Source organism: Microtus ochrogaster, unplaced genomic scaffold (genome assembly GCF_000317375.1).
Source record: "Microtus ochrogaster isolate Prairie Vole_2 unplaced genomic scaffold, MicOch1.0 UNK1233, whole genome shotgun sequence".
NCBI lineage: Eukaryota > Metazoa > Chordata > Mammalia > Rodentia > Cricetidae > Microtus > Microtus ochrogaster.
Window position 1 is genome coordinate 1956 of NW_004950331.1, and position 1660 is coordinate 3615.

Sequence of the window (1660 nt, forward strand, 5' to 3'; positions counted from 1 at the left end):
TAGAAAACAGTGACACCCTAGAGCTGGTGGTGACAGGTAACAGAACCCTCCCTCAGCCCCTGGATTTGTCTTAAGGGGGCTCCTTTCTCAAATATGAGAAGTGGGGAACCATGTTTCTCATATAAGTTCTCCTAGCAGCTTTTCTCTGCTCTCCTAGGAGTTTACCTCAGCAATGTCACTCTGTCAGCCATTCCCAGCCCTGTGGTGACTTCAGGAGGGCGAGTTACCCTTCAGTGTGAGTCACAAGAGCCGTATAATATGTTCATTCTAATGAAGGATGGTGAGAAGTTCTCGAGTCCTGAACCCTCACAGATAATACACTCTGACATATTTGGAGCCCCGTTCTTGGTGGATCCTGTGACCCCCAACAAGAGGTGGAGGTTCACATGTTACGGTTATTTTTTGAGCACCCCTCAGCTGTGGTCGGTGCCCAGTAACCAACTGGAGCTCCTGGTATCAGGTAAGGAAGTGCAGTAAGTTCTTTTGATATAATTGCAACTGACGCTGGGTCCCTGGAAAATACCTCATTTTTGCTGGGTGATTGACAACCAGGGCTACTGGACTCAGTGTCACAGAATTTCTGATACAGCTGGCCACCATGGGAGATACTAGTAATGAAATCTAAGATCCAGAGATTTGTGGTCTTTATGTGCACTTCTGCTATTTCAGATCAGCTTAGGTGTAATAGGCAATTGTGACCTTCTCTGTAACATTTTAATGACAGGTGCACCTCCTTTCTTCCTACTTCTTTGCAGGGACCCTTCACAAGCCCACCATATGGGCTGAGCCAGGTTCTGTGATCACCTCAGGGAGCTATGTTACCATCTGGTGTAAGGCAAATCAAACAACTATAATCTACGTAATATATAAAGAGGGAAGCCCAGAACCTGGGGACCAACAGAACCAAATAGTCTACAATTATAATGCAAAACTCACCATTTCATCTATGACTGAATTGAATGCAGGGAGATATCACTGCTACTCATACACCTCTGCTGGATGGACAGAACGCAGTGACACCTTAGAACTGGTGGTGACAGGTGAGAGAAACTCAAAAATCCTTGCCCCAGAAGTCACTCTCAATCAGCGACTGCTGTAGCACTATTCCCCACAGGAGGAAAGCTGTGGGCGGCAATTTAGACTGTGTGGTCCACTTTAATTTTCCATGTGTATTTTTTTAGGAGTCTCCAACAAACCCATACTGTTGCCACTGCAAGACCCCGTTGTGACTGTAGGAATGACTGTGACACTCTCTTGTACCTCAAATCATTCATACAACTGGTTCATTTTAACTAAGGATGATCAGAAGTTCTTGCACAGTGAGAGTTCACAAGATAAAGACACTGGGTTATTTTTTGCCGAGTTCCAAGTGAAACCAACGGCCTTCGGCCAAAGGTGGATGTTCAGATGCTATGGCTCTTACAGAAGTAATCATCAGGTGTTGTCAGAAGGGAGTGACCTTTTGGAACTTCTTATCTCAGGTGAGGGTACCTCAGGGTCTCTGTAGAATCATACTCTACTAGACACAGGATCCCAGTTTAGACCATGGTGTATGATGTGTTTATGAGTCAGTTGACACAGTATGCAGACCATGAGAGTCACTGTATAGAAAATGAGGGGAGAGCATAATAGGAATGGAACCTGGGAGGGTCAGGAGAAT

At 45.4% G+C, this 1660-nt stretch overlaps 1 protein-coding gene across 1 annotated transcript; it reads left to right on the forward strand.

Annotated features, from left to right (window-relative positions):
• Positions 1–6: 6 nt before the first annotated feature.
• LOC102002566 (leukocyte immunoglobulin-like receptor subfamily B member 3-like) lies at positions 7–1481 on the forward strand (the record flags this gene model as incomplete). The annotated part of the gene is made up of 4 exons (XM_005372314.3): positions 7–36; positions 158–460; positions 756–1040; positions 1182–1481. Coding segments are annotated over exons 2-4 (787 nt in total), but the record flags the coding sequence as incomplete, so codon positions are not given.
• Positions 1482–1660: the final 179 nt, after the last annotated feature.